This window comes from Vigna unguiculata, chromosome 8, assembly GCF_037176805.1.
Source record: "Vigna unguiculata cultivar grain cowpea cultivar isolate G323 ecotype 2 chromosome 8, ASM3717680v1, whole genome shotgun sequence".
NCBI classification, from domain to species: domain Eukaryota; kingdom Viridiplantae; phylum Streptophyta; class Magnoliopsida; order Fabales; family Fabaceae; genus Vigna; species Vigna unguiculata.
Genome location: NC_140799.1, coordinates 20,811,734 through 20,828,735, shown reverse-complemented (window position 1 = coordinate 20,828,735; position 17,002 = coordinate 20,811,734). Strand labels below are relative to the sequence as shown.

The window sequence follows — 17,002 nt, the reverse complement described above, 5'->3', positions numbered from 1 at the left end:
TATATTCATTTTTATTGAATTAGTGACAGTAATATTAAATATATAAATTTTAAGTATATTATTTTGACTCTCCCAGAAATTTTGGTCAAGATCCACCGCTGATTTGAACTATCACAAACTAATTAACATACCTTTGTTGGTTGTATAAAATGGACAATATACAATTTTTAATTATTAAGAAAAAAAGCTTATTCAATTCACATTCCACAAATCACACCGGTAGGAAATTAATAGTTTTATTCAATCAAATTGATGCATCTCATATAGATGAAGAAAATTATAAAATAGAAACGAGCACGAAACTAACAAAGATAAATCCTTTACTGCAAAAGGAACTTGTTCTGTGAGCACAAGAGAAATGATAACTAAGCATAAAGCAGAGGGTTGTCTACCACCAGTGTGTATTCTTTTATCTGACAAATGGACTTTTAAAATATGAAGAAAGAAGATACATGTCTGCAAATGGAAAATATATATGTATAAGGAACATGAATATGACTTGAAAATTTCTACTTAGAATGTAAAGTTGGTCATTCATAGAATATATCCAATCATGCATCAAAGGACTAACAAACTTACAAGAATAACAATTAATTTGGCATCAGGGCTCCACACGGCTTGCATGTTTTCTCCTTCCCTCTGCAATGAATATGAATCTCTCTTGTACTTCTCCAATCTCACACTATGTTGAACCAACAAAAAAAAATCATAAACATTGTTAAGCCCAAATTCCTTATACCCACATTATATAAAATTAAAAATAAATAAACAAAATCCATTATACTGAAATTCAACTACCCACACTTCAGAAACTCACCTCCATCAAAATCCAGTTCACATTTTTGCCAAAAGGAAAAACTTGGAGTGTTTTCAGTGGGTAAGCTGGGTAAGCGTTGAACAACGAAGGAGAGAAAACAAATGGAAAATTTAAATGCTTTCTATCTTCACGTTTTGCAACCAAACGGAAAATTTAAATGCTTTCTATGGGTGAGCAGTGAGCAAAAAAGAAAGAGTAAAAACAAATGCAAACACACAAAAGGTCGACGATAAAACTTTCTTCTTTCAAACGGTCCTCTAAGGAAACAAAATTTTTCAGTAATTTCAGTCGTGAGGCTTCAACCATGACAAAGGAAGAAAGCCATCGAAGAACGAACAAGCAATAAAGGAAACAAAACCTAGTTCCTCTTTCAAATTTATCACGCGCCCTTTATTTTTATTTTTATTTTCTGATCCCGCGTATTTCATTGACCACATCAGCCATTCTAAAGTAATTATAAATGAAAAAGACAAATTACATTTCAGCTACTATGTAAGTATGTAAGTGGGTAAAAAAGAGGTCAAAATCGGTGGGTTAATATATCATTTCTCTATCACAAGAAGACATATAAGCAGTTATGCATCTGTTCAATTAATCAGAACACTCGCATCTATGGAGATATAGTATTTACAAAATTATGTTTTAAACTTTATTGTTAAATACATTATCAAACAAAATAAAATCAGTTAAATTTTACTGTTTACAAAGGAGGGGTTGAATAATGAAGAGAAATCTTTTTTCAGAAAGATTTTTAAAAGATAAATACGAACACACAATTTGATTCTAATTTTTACTAGTTCGAAAAAAATTTCAAATATTCTCATGGGCTTATTTAAGGGTATAAAAGACACAAACTATAAAATATATGATGCGAAAAATAATGAACCCTTGTTTTTTCTGCTTAAATTATAATTACTTATCTAAAAAAATCTTTAAAAGTTTTTTTCTATCTGTTGAGAATAGTTCAAATATGAGTCAAAAAGTCTCATATTGATAGAATAGATAAAATTAAACATTATATAAGAATAAAGACGCATAACACCATTGTCTTTAGATTTTTTAGTAAAAGTGGTGTCAAATGTTTTATATGTATAAGATTAATGTCATATATCTAAAATCACAATTTCTCAATAACTACAATCATATATAAAAAAACATATATAACCCAACACTGATCAATATTACATCTCAACATATATGCAAATATCTAAATAAGATGACTAAATACGAAAATCCTAAAGTTAAATACCTAATGTAAAATAAAAATAAAGACATCTATTTATGACAATACAATAACTCATCTCAAATCGATTTAGAAAACTTGTTTGAAAATAATATTTTTCTAAATGTCTTTGTTTTATATTTAATTTAATTTTGTAAGATAAATAAAAAAACGCCAGTAACAGTATTAATTTTCTATCTTATTAATTATATAATTTATTTATTTACAATATTTTATATCTAATTTCTTTTTATGATTTTGTACTATACCAATTTATCATTTTTTATTCTAGATGCAAACTTGTTATTTTTAATTAACAGGGTTAACTATTTTCTTAAAACATAAACCTAAGTATTAATATATATTTGATTTATTCTAAAAAAGATACATTGTATTTAATTATGTATGTGTATTTTAAATGTTATAAACTCATGAACAAGTGCTTTATTTTAATTGTTAATATTAAAAAAATATTATAAGCTTTTATATATTTTAACTTTTAGTATTATAAAATAATGATATTATTTTATGTAACATATCGGTTAGTTTTTATCATTTTATTAACACTTGTTAGCTTATTTTTTCAATTAAACTTTGAATCAGTTCATTACAAATCCGACTTTATAGTCATTGGTATAAAGTGATGTGATGATATGTACTTTATTAAGGTAAACGTAATACCCACTTTTAGTATTATTAAATATAAATTGTGTTAATTATTTTCATGCTACCTAAAATTAAAAATACAATTATTTTTAGTCTTAAATTTTTGAGCGTAAACAATTTCGATATTAGCACGAAACACATTTTAGAGAATAACATAAAAAGTTCCAAACGACTTCACTGGGGATCGAACCCAGAATCTCTGGTTCCGTAGACCAGCGCCTTATCCATTGGGCCATGAAGTCTTTGTCGAATATTATTTTTAAATTCGTTATTTAATAACTTTACCTGAAGAACTGATTTAATTGACAACCATGTTTTCCACCTTCGAAATCACAGATATACTTTATTTGGTCCTTTGAAATAAATGCACTTCGAAATTATGAGTAGTGAAGGAAGATTTCACAATTTTTTTAATATCTTTATAAATTATTATAAGTATGTGAAATATACAAAAGAAAAAAGGTTTGAATAGAGTGTTAGTGTATAATAAAAAAAAAACCTTTATATTTTAAAAAGCAATTTGCAATGATAATTAGGTTCAAAATCTCGTAAAATACAAAGAAAAAGTAGTTTATTTTATAATAATTCATTCGATCTAAGTGACACCTTAAAAATAATTTTCTAATCAAATCAATTTTTAGTGTAAAACCGTTACCTTTCATAGAGTTTTATTATTAATAGTCGTCTAACTAGTCGTCAATGATGTATCATCTAACATGTTTATTAGTTGTCATACAATTAGAGACAATTTTACATGTATTAAAATAGTTACGTTGCTCATGAATTACAATTTTTTAAAATAAAATTCATTAATAAGAAGGATAGTACGGAGGAGTATAACAAAAAAAAGTATATATTTTCTCTATAGTCAAGGCAACATTCATCTTCCTCATCGATGTGAATCTCCACCTACACTATTGTTTATTCTATGTATCACACATTCATAACAAAAACAATCACAAACACAAAATACAGGATAAGTCAATTTCATAAGTCAACTTGTACATATAAGCATGTATAGGACAATAAACTTAACTTTATTCTTCAGACCATACACATTCAACAATGCACATAATCATTTATCAAAATGCATTTATTCATTAAAATATGACCTACTTCTGAAAGACATGTGTGTTGAATCAGAGATTAAAGACTTTTGCACCTACCATTAGTTCTAAGCAATAAATCTTGGCTACCTGCCTAGACTCTTCTAGCCCTATTACGAAATTGGCAAGTGCACCAAATCCCACCTTTTGTAATAAGTCTAGATTTTGTCGCAAACAAGTTTAAACTTGAATAATAAAAATTTTATGTCTAGCAATTTTTATTATTAAGTTCACATTAACGAACAATATTATGATGTTATGAAATACCAATGTCTACATCTATATCTAGCATGTGAAATACATTAGTTGTTCTATCCTATTCAAGTTTCCCAAACTATTTTTTGGATAAGTAAGTACTCTCAACTATGCACCATATCTAGAATATGCAGTTAAAGATCATAATCATGTTTACCCAAACTATCTTTTGGAACAATAGGTACTCTCGCATGTGCAACATATTTAGATTATGTAGTTAACAAGAATATAACACAACGGGTTATAGAGAAGAATTAGATTGAATGGTAAATCACAAAGAATTAAAAATACATTATGCCCAACCCCATTAATGAGGGAATTAGTTATTTCTACATATATTAAATGGAATGCGCTTCTACCATCAAAGTGTTTTTAGATTAAGTGTCTTTATTTTTTTCTCTCTCCCCTAAATGGGAGGTTCCCAAAAAAGGATGTTGTTTTTCATCTTTGCCAAGCGCCTTTTATTTACGACTGGACATACAACTTTGTATACTTGATCCGGTGCTTTTAATCTTTTAAAACTCAACATTTTTTAGATATTCTTCAAATATTCTTCTGATTGTAATCGGAATAACCAACTTGATAGATAATTGATAGGTTAAATTACTCTTTCGGTCCCTCTATTTGTCAAAATATTTTAGTTTAGTTATTAAGTTTTTCGTTATCTCAATTTGGTCCTTATTTTCTTAAAAAGGATTCAATTTGGTCATTGCCGTTAATTTTGACCAGACGGTGTTAATGTCAACGCCACATGTCAATTTCTGTTTTTTTTTTCATTTTCTTTAATTTTTTTAATTTTTAATTTTTTCACGTGTCACTTCACAATTGTGCCACGTGTCAAAATGACTCAATTTGGTCCCTATATTTGTTTTTAGTTTCAATTTAGTCCCAATTTTTGTAAAAATGAAGCAATATTGTCCCTCCTTAGATTGACACTCAATTTAATCTTTGTATACAACTTATGATGATATTCTTAATAAAATTGACGTTTTATTAAATATTTGTAGAAATATTTTTAAACAAGTTTTTTTTTTAGTTTTATTATTAAACAAAGTTAAACCCGAATCTTAATTTAAAAAATTAACAATTTTGTCATCATATATAAAGGCATCAAGTGTATCATATTATACAAACTTAGTGAAGATTAAAAATCAAATAACTTGTCACACATAAGTTTAGGAACTACATTTCAAGTTCAAAACAAAACCAAAGTCTAATGTTTTGTATAGAATTTAAAGTTAATTTAAAATATTTATAGAAATATTTAATAAAAACGTTAATTTTAGTAAAAATATCACCATAAGATTTATAAAAAAGTAAATTTAGTGTCAATTTAAGAAAGAAAAATATTACTTCATTCTTACAAAAATTGGGACTAAATTGAAACTAAAAACAAATATAGGGACCAAATTGAGTCACTTTGACACGTGACACAACTATGAAGTGACATGTGTAAAAAATTAAAAAAAATTTTAAAAAAATTCAAGAAATTAAAAAAAATCAGAAATTGACACGTGACGTTGACTTTAACACCATCTGGTCACTAACGGTAAAGAACAAATTGAATCATATTTAAGAAAATGAGAACCAAATTGAGACAACGAAAAACTTGAGGACCAAACTGAAATTTCTTGACAAATAAAGAGACCAAAAAGTAATTTAACCTAATTGATATTGTTGATAATCTTTAAATATTTAGTACTTCACTTCAATAATAACCTTAAAAATATTCTTTAATCATCAAAGATTTCCTTTTATCCAATAATCTTGAAAATATTCTTCAAATCTTTAAAAATTTGATCCTAATCTGCAAAATATAAAACAAATACTTATCATTTCCAATTTTATTAAATAAAACCTAAAATAACATAAAACGTTAAAAATAAACAAAATAAAAACATTATAACGTCAATTATCACAACTTAGAAACTAAGTTCTGCTCTTATGATAATGTCAATTATCAACTTCTATACTAAATTAAAATCGTACGAATCCCAAGTCAAGTTTAACTTGATGCATTCAAAAACACTATTTACTAGCTAAAAGCATATAGATGATTTGTTTAATAATGCAAACAAATATAACTTTCTACCCAATTTAAATTTAATTACACTACAGAAGTGATTCATGTACTTTCTAATATTTTTTATTATTATAATTGAATTTGGAGTGTATTTTATTTTAGTTTATAATAATTTAGATTCATTGCTATAATAATTTATAATTTCTTATTATTAAAATTTTACTTATTCACCGGTTTGATCATTATTACACAATTAAATTACCCTACTATTCTTTCTTCTATCCGAACAATTTCATATATAAATAACTTTTATACATTAATTATAAAATATGCTATATTCATTAAGATATTACAGTTTTTTAATTATATAATTCATTATTTTAAGTTATTAAACAAAATATTGTATAACGAAAACCTAATTATTTTATTAAACTAAAATCCACGCATAGCAAGTTTCACTCTATAGTTTTTATATTAAAAACATAGAAAAATATACGTGGTGCCCAGTGCCAGCCAAACGTATCTAGAGCTTATTACCCTTCAACTCCATTCATGCCTCCAAACTTTCCTCTTTCAGTCCCAATGACTTGTGCAGACGCTGTTATTATCGGGGAATATGCGCTACATTTTCGGTTGCTTTGCTTTCTACACTGAAATTTCTCAGTAACAAAGAATCTCTTGAGTCCAATCTATGTAAGATTTTCTCTTATTCCTTGTCTTGTAATTGATGAAACCAATTTTATATGTCCTTTTTCCTTCTCCCCCTTTCAAGATCATAGGGAGATAACATCGAAAATACTGTGAGTTATATTAAGCACCGCAAGTTGAATGTGAATTGACGATTAGTTGTGAGTTTTAGGAATGTAAACTAAAAACAATTATGAGAATTTTTTTTTTATATATAAGTTAAAAGTAAATTTTTCTAAAATTGTTTGAGAATTATAGGAATTGCCTACAATAGATTAAATATTAGATTTTTATTTTAATTGTTTACAATTACTGGTTGAAAAATTAGTCCCAATGTATGCTTGCTTGCTGGGATATCTTAATTTCTTTATTTGATTTATGCATCTAATATGTACAGTGCCAACAGTGAACAAGAAACCCTTTGCTTGTAAACAATGTGGAACATTGGTCAGTCATTAACGGGAGGTAATGAAGAGCAGGGAGAGAGTTTGTTGGGTGAGGATTCAGGTGGCCTCTGCTCCCTCTCAACAACACAGGTGCTGCCAAAACTCTTTACTTTAATCTTGCTGTTTCAGATTTATGTAACAGTAACGGCTATATGTTTTATAATTTTTGATTGTTACTAAACAGAGAATTTATGGATTTGCCGCTTGTTTTGTTGCTGGTGTTGCCTGCATGCTACTGGTGAGTGACATTTGTCTCCCCTTTCTTCTGTATTTATAGTAAGATTGTGATATATTTGTGATCCTGTGTTTCATTTAGATTTCGGCTAGAAATTTAGAACACAAAAAGAGAACCTGAATCAATCCCTCATAATTAGTAATAAAATAGTTAGATTAGTGGCAAATGTTTAGTGTAATGGAATGAAGTTCTTTTGTCTACATATGGGCCATTGGTGTTGCAATGTGGCAAGTTAATGGTGTTTATTAGGAATCAGTTGTGTCCCGTGCTTCACCAGATGGCAAATGACTAAGTTTAAGATCAGATTTCTTCTGTAAGCATAAGAGTAGTTTTATACTTTTATTTTCCTGTTGCGCTTTTCTCCACATTTTTATGTTGTCAGTTAGTTTCTCATCTTGGGTTCACAAAAAGATGCCATATCTTGCAAGAGTGTTCAAGAGGGCTGTACCTTGCAATGTAATGGGAAATCATGATTGGGGCTTGTCAATTTGGTGGATAAAGTACTACTGGCAGAATTTGTTGCATGAAATAACTGAAATGCATTTGGTGGAAAGATTTGAGTATGTTTGTCATTGTTAAAAATTCAGAAAGGGTGGAAAAGAGAGAACTATTTGTTCAATAATAATTAGACGTAGTGTTATTGCAAAAAGGTTAACCTACGGCTCTTATCGATACATATAATCTAGGTATACCATCTAGTGCAAGCACAGTCCAGTAACACTCAGTAACCAAGATTCCTAGGAAACAACTAAAAATTGAGCAACTTCTCCGATCATGTAGATGATTAGCTATGATTGGAAGACAAGATAATGAACTATACACTCCAACCTATTTTTTGGCATATATTAATGTTATACCCTTATTTTTGTTTTCTTTCTTCAGGTTGTTTTTAGCATTGTCTATATACTTACTGCCCTATAATATTTTGATTTCTGCTTTTGCTTACACCTAGAAAGAAAGGGATGCGTGTTTCAACAGTGTTTGTTGATTTTTCAAAAATTGAGTTTCAAGAAGGCCAGTTAGATCTAGCCGGTGTATCAGTTTTCCTTTGTCTTTCTTTATCTGTAGTTACTGGCGTTCTTAGTTCCAGTTAACTCGTTTACAGGTTTTTCTATTGGTCTTCTCTTCATATTTTCAAACCATCACAGGCAATATTCTATCAGCTAGCTTTTCATCAATAGGTGTTACTCTTACCTTTTCTTTGATACATTCATTAAAACACTTAGCTTGTGCTCTTTTTGGTGCTTTACAGCTCAAGTTTTTGATTTTCTTTAGTTACTTTTTAAAGATTCATTTATTTAAAAGTAACATTTTTAAAGACATCATTTTAGCAACTATTCTAGGTTCAGGTTCCTTACATTTTTAGAAAATGTTAAAAGAGAAAAGAAAGCCGACATAGATCTCTAACTGTACATTTAAATAGAACACAGGTTAAGGGGTTTAGTGAATAAGTCTTTCAAATGCTCACTAGAGTAGATAAAGCTTGTAACAATATCTCCATATTTATGTTTCTCATAAGATGACAATCAACTTAAATGTGTTTGGTCCTCTTATAGAAAAGAGTGATGTAATTTCAATCTTCTCCTGTAACTTACCTATTATTTAAAACTCACGCAACTTTCTTTTCTTTGTTTTTGAAATCTCGGCAACTTGGCTCACATAAATGTATTGATCTCTGAAGATTTTTGAATATCATATATTGTGTAACGTATAATACATGGCGTAAAAGTATTGATAGTTTGTTCTCTATTAAATCTGAAATTTGCGAAACCTCAAGTAAATTGTCTTCTTAACTTAAACATACTTTGTTGATTTACTCTCTTCTTTCTACTTTGCAGTCAATGATTGTTTTTGTGAAACCCATAAAGTTTGCGGTGTTGTTCACCTTTGGCAACCTGTTAGCCGTTGGAAGGTAGATTTAATTTGCTCCTTGTTGATATGTGAGATCTAATACTAACTTCTCCTAAACTATGTCCAGAGCCAAAATAACATTCGAGTTTATAGGACTTACTAGAATTGTGTGTTAGGAGAACACAATTCTCTATTTTTAAAGGATAAAATGATATAATAAAAAGAAAAGTTGACACCACCTCTTTAACCCAAAATCTTAAGATAATAGGTTTGTGAGTCTTTGACTTATATGTTGCTCAACTTGTTCATTTTTACATGATGTGAGACTCCAACTCATACTTAAACATCAACAATCTCCCCTTCAAGTATTAGTTCCTTCCATATTAGACCATTGACTTTGATATCACTTGTTGGTCAATCATAAGAGAAACACCAAAGAGATCTTCACCAATAGGCCACAAGCTAACAATGCAAGAGAACTTGGCCCATCTTAAATCCAAAACTTTAAGAAATAGGTTTGTAGGCTTTATCACTTGTTGCTCAACTTCATAACTTTTACACAATAAGACTCCAATTCACACTTCAACTTCAACACAATCATGGTGTCACTTTTATCTTCATATAAAAGTGTGCTACTTGGTGCATTCTTGATATCTAATGATAAACATGACAACATCTCAATGACTATCACAAAGGGCATTGAGGAATTCATTTACCACACTGGCTGCAAAGCTAATATCTATGATGTTCAAGCTTGACACTGGACTCCATTGGAGTTTTAATTAGGCAATAATCAAGCAAACCGCCAGAAAGGGAATGACAGTGGTTTGTGATGATAATCATGTGAAGAGGTCATAGAACAACCAAAAAGAAAAATGGAGGGAAGGGAAAGAGAATATTAGCTTTCCTACCATATGGAAAGATTTACAAGAATTGTATTATAAGCGGAAACATGATTCCCTCCTATTTATAAGACTTTGAATGATACAATACAACAAAAGAAAATTAAAGAAATATAAAATGTGATCCCTAATCTATACAATATGACGGGGGAATGAATTCTCTTAAATCGGGACAAAAATACCTCCTTAGTAAAGGATATATAGAGAATCATTTTGTATTCTGAATAAAGGAAATTGCAAAAATATATAGCAAATCTAGGCCATGTGCTCATTCTAGCAAAATACCTTCTAACCAATCTAACAAATTACTACATCAGCACTAACAGAATCAAACAGCCAATTCTACAACCTAGTATTTCTCTTATCTTTGTACTAAACATTATGATTTTGTTATCTGCTTTCCAATCATTTTGGGCCTACTTGTTTGGCCCTCTTCTTCCTGCATGTTTTCATTAGTGTTGTCTTTTTTCTTATTTAAACTAGTATAATTTGTCATCAACACATAATGGTATCTTTAACAGAGTTGATGGTGTTGTCGGCTGGTCTAGCTTGATGTCAATAGAATGATTCACAAATTTTAATTATTTTCATGCATGTAGCAGTCCCCAACTTCCAAATAATATGAAGACAGATAAGCTGCATCAAGTCATTTACGTTTCTTGCCCATAAAACATTTTCTGCCTCTTTTGTCCTCATCATTGGACACTTGTCATGTTTCTGCCTTTATCAGTGAGACTGGATTCTTTCTTATTCTCCTTTTCTTCTAACATGTAAGCATGTTCTTTCTTATTCTTTGTTATTTTCTTCTCATTCAAGATCTCACATTGACTAGACAATGGGTATACTATACTACCTTCCAATTTCCCCGTCTTACAAAGAAAATAATGAAAAATGGTGTCTTATGAAAGTTCTGCTTCCCTCTCATGGTGCTTGGGAGATTATACAAAAAGGCTATGAGGAGCCACAATATGAAGATAGATTATCTCCAGATCAGATAGATACTTGTTAAAATTAAGGAAAAAGGAACAACAAGCCCTTACCCTTATCCATAAATTTTTGGATGACCATATGTTTGAGAAGGTTGCCTATGCTACTACGTCGAAGGAAACTTGGGAGATCTTGGAAAAATCCCTCCTAGGCATCGATAAAGTGAAGAAGATAAGGCTTCAATCACTAAGAAGTGACATCGAAGCTTTGAAGATGAAGGAATCTAAATCAATTTTGGATTATTGCTCAAGAGTAAGGGTGATTGTTAAGCAATTGAACAAGGACGTGGGCAAGGAGGAGGAGGAGATGTTCATGCAAAGGGAGGAAGAGGAAATGGTAACACCGTTTCGAACAATGAAGAAAGAAGCTATTCATCATTAAGAACATGTGGGAGTGCTATCAGTTACATGCGTGTATACAAGGAGATGTTCGTGGAGCTTAATGAGAATGTGAAAGGAAGTGTGTCTTTTCTCATTAAGCTTAATGAGCTTAATGATGTTTGTTATGTCCCTAAATTGAAAAGCAATATTTTGAGTTTAAGCCAACTTCTTGAAAAAGGATGAGATCCTCATGAAAGAGAAATATTTGTGGCTTAAAGATCAAAATGAAAATTTGATTACTAAGGTGCTTATCTCAAGAAAATAGAATGTTTATCTTGAATATAAAAACTAATGAAGAAAAGTCTTTAAAGGTGAGTGTGCAATATAAAGAATGGTGAGAATAACAAACCGCATAGGAATCAACTTCAGAATAGTTTTGTTTTTCCTTTTGACTACATTTTACTGTAACGATATGGGAACAGTCAATGAACGACGAATTCCATAAGTTGTACAAAAGTTATTGAAGTCCCTTGAAGCGAATTCTCCTCGATCTCAAAGCTTGGATTTCAAAGTCATTCTCTTTTTCAACTATAGCCTTGAAATTCTTGAAAGCAACAAAAGGTTGACTTTTGTTTGAGAAAGTACACCCATGTTTCTCTACTAAAATCGTCAATGAAGAGTAAGCAATATTTGTTCTTATGGAAAGAAGGTTTATCAATTGGAGCATATACATCGACATGTACAAGTTGAAGACTCTTGGTTGCTCTTACGGAAACTACATTCACAGCACTTTCTCGCATGCTTTCCAAGAAGGCACACTTCACACAATTGATTAGGATTGTTAATTGTGGGCATCCCTTTCACCATCTCTTTTTCTCCCAAACTTTTAACAGCTGCAAAGTTTAAGTGTCAAAACCTAATAAAGACCCATTTTTCATTTTACAGAATATGGTGTTAAGTGATTAAGAAAGCTCCATGAAGATTCCTACTAGACATTAAGATAGTTAAGGTTATCTAGATGTAAAGGTGCACTTCAAGGAGCTCAAGAGAAAAGGAGTTCATTTAAACAAGAAAACAAATGAAGATGATAATAGAAGCATCAATGGCCAAAGCTAGCATGCATATAAGTAACCAAAAATGAAATGAAAGATGAACAAAGATGGAAGACATGAAGAGGGGATGTGGAGCTCAAGGGAAGCATGCCACTTAAGGGGGCACAAAGGCTCACCAACCCAAGATAAGTGGGGATGCCACCACTTGAGTGCAAGTCTCAAGATAAGGCTTAAGAGAAGAACACTCCTAAAGGAGAACACTCACAATGGACGAATATAATGTGTGTATCCACTCAAAATATTCAACCCTTTCAAGAGTTTTGAAAAGCCCCTTATATAGTTGAGGGTGAGGGGTCTCTTAGCAATAATACAAATCCAAAGGGTGTACACATAAAAACACAAACTAAGCTTCTAGAAACTAGGTCAAAAGGAGGTGTCTTGAAAGAGAGAGAACCCTATCTTGGTTAGCCTCTCATATGCGCCCTTGACCTTCTAGAAAAGAAGGTCAGCTCCTAATGCTTCTCAATATGCGCCTAGGTGTGTTTTGGCTCCAAGGATGAGGCTCTCCTCCTCTCCAAGATAGCATTAGCTTGACCTACAAAAAAAACGAACAAAAAGGTCAACATGTCAACTTAAATCAAGTCAACTAAAGTCAAGTCAGCATAAGTCAAATTAAGGAAAGTCAACATAATGAAATGGAAAATAAAGACAAAGAAGATGGATTAAAGGCCTCCCTTCTAGTCATACTCCTTGTGATCCTCCTAGGAAGGTCCTCTAAGCTATGTTGAGGAGTCATGGACTCATCATCCTCCCATGCCAACACCATGCTTTATCTTGCACACTCACCTTTAAAGACTTTGCTTCATTAGTTTTTAGATTCAAGATAAACATTCTATTTCTTGACATAAGAAACCTTAACAATCAAATTTTCATTTTGATCTTTAAGCCACAAATATTTACTTTCATGAGAATCTCATATCCTTTTTCAAGAAGTTGGCCTAAACTCAATATTGCTTTTCAATTTAAGCACATAATAAATGTCATTGATCAACTTATGACTTCCATCTTTAGAAGAGATTAGAATTGTACCTTTTACTTCAATTCAAACTTTCGATGAGTCTCCAAAAGACACATTTCCATTCACATTATCGGTAAGCTCCAGGAAAGTCTCCTTGTAATGTGATTGCTAACACCATTCTTCATTAACAAGATTAGCTTTTTCCTTCATGTCATTGAGACAACATTCTCCAAGAAAAAGGACTAAGCTTATGGCAATTGTAACATTAAACTTTAGATTTCTCATACCTCCTTTCATTTTAAAAATAACCACAACCTCTTCCTCTTGCTCTTCCATGGACTCTTGACATTGAATAGTTTATTTCTTCATTGTTTGAATCATAAGTGAGGTGCAAACCTCACCTTAGAAGCCGGTTTTGTGGGGTTGAGTTAGGCTTAAAGCCCATTTCTAACAGTTACCATTTCCTCTTTCTCCTTGTATGAGCATGTCCTCTTCCTCCTTGTCCATGTCCATGTCCTCTTCCTCGTCTATCACGTTGTTGATTCCTGAATCCTCCATTATTCTTCAAAGAAGCTTGAGTTTTGAGAACTTGCTTTAATGACTCTTCTTGTCTCCTCTTCATTCTATCTTCATGAGCTTGTAGGAGAACCTTCTAATTCTTCAAGACTCATGGAGTCAAGAACTTTTGACTCTTCAATCACATACCACATAATTGAACTTTAGAGTCAAGGAATGGAAGATCTTTTCTATCACATGAACATCTTCTATTTTATCTCCATATTTTTTCAATTGATTAACAATCCCCTTGACTCCTAAGCAATAATCTGAAATTGAATTGGATTCCTTCTTCTTCAAAGTTTCAAAGTTACTCCTTAGTGATTGAAGCCTTATCTTCTTCACTTTGTTCACGCCTTGGAGGATTTTTTTCCAAAATCTCCCAAGCTTCCTTTGACGTAGTAGTGTAAGCAACCTTCTCGAACATGTGGTCATCCAAACAGTGAGGGATAAGAGTAAGGGCTTGTTGATCCTTTTCCTCGTTTTCAACAAAGTCTCCATCTTATAGCCCTTTTTGTACAATCTCCCAAGCACCTTGAAAGTCAAACCGTGCGAAGACACAATTTTTTAATTTTCTTTTGTAAGACAAGGAAATATTGCTTGTCATCTCTCAACTCTTTTTCTCTCTCAACCCTCGAGATCAGACCTAGCACTTGATACCACTTTGTTAGAGGAAGAGGTGAGAAGTAGAAGAGAGAACTCAAATTTCCTTGCCTAAAAATGCCAAATACAATGAAATATTTATAGGTGCTAATGGAGAAATCTAGACTTTTATTATGTAGTTCCGATTATTTTTTAATATTTGTGCTGTTATGCAATATGCAAGGCTGACTCACTTTTATTTTTCTTTTAATTTACATGATTTAGTTCATGAAACGTTCTAACTTCGGTTTGTGTGTGTAACAGTACAGGCTTTCTTCTTGGACCTGCACAGCAATTGGGAATGATGTTTGACCCTGTTCGGGTTTTTGCTACAGCCATATACCTCGGATGCGTGGTTATAGCACTTATCTGTGCTCTTTGGGTAATCCCTACTCTTTGATCGCTACAAGCTTCATATACCAAGTACCTATTGTTTGGAATACAAATTAATTACATTTTTTTAATGCTCTCTTGAGTTACTAATCTTAGAAAGTGATTTTAGTGAGGACATTTGAATAATAATCTTTTCCACCCCTTTCACTTACCTAGTCTGATAATACACGCTTACCAATTCTTGGTACACTATGAATCTTGTTTCTGTAATCAAGGAAGCTGTCTCAATTTGTTCAATAAATTTGTGGCCTGTTACTGCCTTTCTTACAATCTGTTAAGATATATTTTCTCTTTAACAGAAGACAGATAAAATAAGTTTTTGCATAAGTCAAAACTATAATATATATATATATATATATATATATATAAGCTAATTTGTAAAATCTTTGTCCTTTTACTTCTCTAAAATTAGATCTTTAACTTATGCATAAACTAGTTTTAATTTATAAAAAACCTGTATCACATTTTTTTATGTTCTTTTTCTACAAGTTTTGACGATGAAACATACCCTAATATGCCCTTAGTTGAATGGAAAATTAATTAATTTTTCATGTTTTGTAGATTCATAGCAAAGTGCTGACCATAGTTGCTGTCATAATTGAGATCGGTGCCCTTATTTGGTGAGTTTGCTTTCAACAGCGCTGTTTCCTGACATAAATTTGTGATATGAAAAGTGAAAACCATTTCTACAAAAGAATTTTACATAGGACTCCTTTCCATAACATATTTGTTTTTCACTCTTAGGTAGATTCTTAATAGTTCCACGTTGTTACAGGTATAGCCTCAGTTATATACCTTTTGCTCGAAGAATGGTTTCTGAGTTGATGATCAGATTATGTGATACAGAACTTTGAAAATCAAATACAATAAAGCAAATCAAGGATGCTCCCTTTTTTTATTCTATTGGGTTGAGTTGGAATTACTCATTATGAAATTCAGATATTAATTGTGTCCCAATTTTTTTTTCCTTCCGCGAGACACAGATAATGAGTTAAAATAGTTTCCATGAAAGAAAGTGTTTGAAGTTACTCAATACTTCATATACTTAGTATTCACCCCAATTTTCTTAATAATCTATATTATGTTGAAAATACAAAATATTAAAAGTTTATTGAATTTGATGTAAATGTTCAAATATTAAAAGAAAATTTAAACTACTTTCTAAATGTGGCATACCTACTCCATAACGGTTCTCTCAAGGGCCCAAGGCTCAGTAACTTATAGTATTGTTATTAACTCGATTTTTCATTTAACAACGAAAAAACTAGAACGAGTCTAGTTAATATTCTATACAATGCCTTAAGAGTTCAATAATTTGAGTTAAATTGGAAACATTAAAAATGGGTTATATATGGCATAGTATGGTTATGAATTGTTTGAAGAAATTATTTTCTATTGAAATGGAAATTGATTGATATTAAAGTGATATGGTGCACAGAATTAATACACTGAAATATTTGCAAAAGGACATGTAAAAGGAGAGACGGGTTATATTGTTAATAAATGGAGATGTTACAATATAGGTAAATTCTTCCCGCACCTTCATATTTTTGTGCTGCATCCTATAAAAAAAAATATTTTGCTCTTTTTATCAGAAATTAAAAATGATTTATGGATTGTATTTTTGGAAATCATTTTTTTTTCTTAAAATGATACTTTCGGATTGTAACATTTAGAAGTTATTTTTTTCTTAAAAAAATATTTTAGATTGCATAATTTGAAACCAAAATAACTTCTAGATTGTTGAATTCGGCAGCTAAAAATGAGTTTTGAAAGTTTGAGATGGTTAAGAAAAAAATAGTTTTTGGATTGCATATTCTAAAAT

General features: G+C 30.8%; 1 protein-coding gene, 1 long non-coding RNA gene and 1 other non-coding gene across 4 annotated transcripts; 1 reads left to right on the top strand and 2 right to left on the bottom strand.

Moving 5' to 3' along the window:
• Positions 1–220: 220 nt before the first annotated feature.
• Positions 221–1,167, bottom strand: LOC114193044 (uncharacterized). Its single transcript, XR_003606210.2, has 3 exons — positions 818–1,167; positions 580–682; positions 221–456 (listed from the first exon to the last, which is right to left on the bottom strand). It is a non-coding gene; the product is annotated as an uncharacterized LOC114193044 (long non-coding RNA).
• Positions 1,168–2,874: 1,707 nt separating this feature from the next.
• Positions 2,875–2,947, bottom strand: TRNAR-ACG (transfer RNA arginine (anticodon ACG)). Its single transcript has one exon. It is a non-coding gene; the product is annotated as a tRNA-Arg (tRNA).
• A 3,635-nt stretch (positions 2,948–6,582) lies between these two features.
• On the top strand, positions 6,583–16,144 carry LOC114193709 (Got1/Sft2-like vescicle transport protein family). Of its 2 annotated transcripts, none has more exons than XM_028083608.2 (7): positions 6,583–6,782; positions 7,174–7,312; positions 7,407–7,460; positions 9,296–9,369; positions 15,049–15,166; positions 15,739–15,797; positions 15,953–16,144. In XM_028083608.2, exons 2-7 carry the CDS (start codon positions 7,211–7,213, stop codon positions 16,029–16,031), a joined length of 486 nt encoding a protein of 161 aa, XP_027939409.1. In that variant the 5' UTR covers positions 6,583–6,782; positions 7,174–7,210; the 3' UTR covers positions 16,032–16,144. The 2 variants fall into 2 exon arrangements, with proteins under 2 accessions (XP_027939409.1, XP_027939411.1); XM_028083610.2 differs by having other exon boundaries at positions 6,584–6,782; positions 7,183–7,312.
• The last annotated feature ends 858 nt before the right edge of the window (positions 16,145–17,002 follow it).

What these genes read in the sequence shown, in the direction of transcription:
- LOC114193709 (XM_028083608.2), top strand. Translation starts at nt 7,211, where the DNA reads ATGTGGAACATTGGTCAGTCATTAACGGGAGGTAATGAAGAGCAGGGA. An exon ending in AACCTGTTAGCCGTTGGAAG is followed by an intron (nt 9,370 to 15,048) that starts GTAGATTTAATT and finishes TGTGTGTAACAG; the next exon opens with TACAGGCTTTCTTCTTGGAC. An exon ending in CACTTATCTGTGCTCTTTGG is followed by an intron (nt 15,167 to 15,738) that starts GTAATCCCTACT and finishes CATGTTTTGTAG; the next exon opens with ATTCATAGCAAAGTGCTGAC.